This window comes from Trypanosoma equiperdum, assembly GCF_001457755.1.
Source record: "Trypanosoma equiperdum strain OVI genome assembly, contig: ctg_1929, whole genome shotgun sequence".
NCBI classification, from domain to species: Eukaryota; Euglenozoa; class Kinetoplastea; order Trypanosomatida; family Trypanosomatidae; genus Trypanosoma; species Trypanosoma equiperdum.
In genome coordinates this window covers 42,563-45,518 of record NW_027123981.1, presented here as the reverse complement: position 1 = coordinate 45,518, position 2,956 = coordinate 42,563, and the positions used below count along the sequence as shown (strand labels likewise).

Genomic DNA, 2,956 nt, shown 5'->3' with positions numbered 1-2,956 from the left:
CACGTCTTGTGGATGAGATGAAGATGATTAAATGGGTTGTTTTGTTATGGAAGGCACAGGATACTCTGTTGGTGGGTGACTGCCTTTCATCGGCTGGAGGAACAGGACCTTGTAGGGGGATACCAGTTGGTGGCCTTGCCGGGTTGCTTTCGGGACCCGCAGTCGGTCATGTGTGGCCTGACGTGTACAAGTGCGTGTATGCTAGTGTCAGCGGTGCCGTGGCTAACAAAGATGGCGTGGTATTGGGCGGAACCGGTAAGGACCGTCTGGTGTGGCCGGTCAGTGAGCAAGGGCAAGACCAACGGTACTACTTTGCCAACACCCATTTCACAATTGTGGCGACGGTGCAGTTTGGTGTGGTGCCTCAAAGGGACACTCCATTAATTGGGTTTGTGAATGGAGAAAAGAATGCTAATAAAACCTTAATGCTTTCGATCAAGAATAAGAAATGGTTTCTCACGTACGGGAGGATACGCAGCGAAGGTTCTCCGGTGCCGTCAAATTTGGAAGAGACTCACCAGATTGCACTAGCATTGCAAGATGGCTTGGTTACTGCATATGTTGATGGAAAACTAGCGGTTGCGGCGATTAATGTGAGAAAATTCGGTCGTGTCGGCTTTCTAAACATTAGGCGTTTTTTCGTTGGAACTCCAGTGTCTATTAGAACTTCAAGTCACACGACCGTAACCGTACACAATGCACTCCTGTACAACCGAAGGTTGAGCGAAGGGGAACTACAGTTGGTGTTCACCAACAGAGAGGTGATTCGTGCAGCCAACCCGACGACGCCGCCTCCCACGCCTTTTGAGTCTAGTGCTGGGGGCGATGAGCAGTCACACGATAGGGCGGGTTCCACGTTTGGTGTTCCTTTTCTTTCAGGAGGTTCGATGTATTGTGAAGGGGACGCGTTGGAGCGTGTTTACATTTTATTTATTATTACTTTATGTGCACTGGCACTTTTTATGTTAGTGTTGGTCTTTCAAAAGCAGTGGGACGGGGATTCTACTATAATCTGATTTTCTTATCGCTTCGTTATGCGTGCCATCGCGATTGGACAAAATTTCAAAACCCCTATCGTACTGCGACTATAGGCGGTGCATTCGCGGCAAATGAACACTGGAAAACGTTTCTTTTCAACATTCTAGCGGATGTTAGTGTCCAAACAAATAAGCCCTTTCCTCCACGCCGCATGCAATGAATCCGCTGCTCTACCACTCATTCCGGCTTTGTTTTTCTTCGTGTCCGCTCTGCCGGTGAAGCCAACCCGTAAGTACATGCTAAAATGTGCACTGGCGGTTATTTGCACCATGGGCATGCGGCTGGGTGAAAAGGTGTGGAAACACGGTAGCCACTGCGATCAGGTTGCGGTAATGATTAATGTGATACACTTGGTGGCTGGTCGATGGGTAAGAGTTTTCGTTGGTTGGCCGCGGTCGATGCAGGTGCGCTTGTGTGGTGCCGCCGGTGCGTCCGTTGGTGTATCCGCTACTGTGCCATGTGGAGCTAAAAGCACCGTTTTCTTTTTTCTAGTTGTGAGGGCCACTCGACGCATCGGGCAGTTGTGTCGAACCTTCAGCTGACTTTTTTACATTTCCCGTCACTGAAGCAACGTTAGGCGGGCTGACGGTTGCGACTTCCGTGACCCGTAACACTGAGAGTCAATGTGGGCAGCGGACGCCACCGTTTGCATTACGCCAACAGTTCATACCATACCATACCATATCATATCATTCAGCAGCACTGTTATCCAAACAGGAAGTCTTGTGGTTAATTTGTTACTCCGTCACGTGTGCACGCGGCTTGCAGTCATGCGCGCAAATTGTGCCGACCTTCAGCAGCTGGTTCCGCCCCGACTTCTCACGTTATTTTGCCTTTCGCCCTATTCTATCGGTGTTGGGAAATATACCGCGTTGGGTGTGCTGCAAAAGCACTATCTCATTTACCGATTCATGCCGAACAGTGACGTAATGCGACCGGGCTCGCAAAAGGAAAAGAGCTGGAAAGGCGTTTTTTGTTCACCGCACGGTGGTATCTCTTGGATGTGAACTGCTGCGCTGCCCCGCTCTGTTTTTGTCCTTGAGGAGGCTCCTCCTTTATTTGCTTTGCATTTCTTCACGAACAGGCTGTGGATCCCTTCACACACGGAAACGATGGGAAGTACGGCTTTTGATGTTCCCTCAGGGACACAATGGGAAGTGACACCGTTCCATATGCTCAACGTTGTTTGGCAGTTGTGCCCATACCTAATTAACAGATAACCACGAAACTTTTTTTACTGACTTCGCAATGGCATCGATGATTAGGGCATTAGATTTCCCTTAGTGCTGCACTATCTCTAAAGGGGTTGGATGTTGCTGTGCCACTCCAAGCAGTTTGTGGTCTACACTTGCTAAATGTAGCGGGCCGTTTGCAGCATTACTATTATTGTCACGGTTATTATTGCCTTTACGATATTTCTGTGTGACTTTTCATGCCACTGCTGACCACAGGACGTGAAAGTCTAACTACGAAAAGAATGAGCGTCTTTCTGCCATCTCCTCAAACATGTTTTCTTGCCATTAAAAGTTTTGGTACAAGGGTCCCGCAGTCGTGGGTCTCATACCCCAGCAGGCACATGCACACACATATATGAATATGCATATGCATTAATTCGATGACAGGGGCGCCGTTTTATTTTTCCATTGTGGTGGGACCTAATTGGACCGTAAGAAGCTTTATTCAGAGGTGTGCGATGAGTCGTTACGTCCCGCATTGGGGAAGGGCCAAATCCTTGTTTAAATACGTAGGCATTTTAGGGTTAGTCGTGGAACCCCTCTGCGTCCGGGTTCCCTACAGGCGCGTTCTATCTTGTGAGACGCCTTTTATGGCTCTTTGTGTGTGTGACTTCGGCGATGCGTTGTCCCGCTCCGACAAAGGCCTCGTTCGCCCTTTCAGTTTGCGCTGCTCCAGTTTTCTG

At 49.1% G+C, this 2,956-nt stretch overlaps 1 protein-coding gene across 1 annotated transcript in view; it reads left to right on the top strand.

Moving 5' to 3' along the window:
• TEOVI_000614500 (trans-sialidase) overlaps nt 1-1,016 on the top strand; it is a gene marked incomplete at both ends in the record, with an annotated part of 1,221 nt that extends 205 nt beyond the window's left edge. The window contains one exon of the mRNA XM_067223690.1: nt 3-1,016. Within this exon, the coding sequence (XP_067079791.1) occupies nt 3-1,016 (1,014 nt within the window). The remainder of the gene's footprint in view (nt 1-2) is intronic.
• Nucleotides 1,017-2,956: the final 1,940 nt, after the last annotated feature.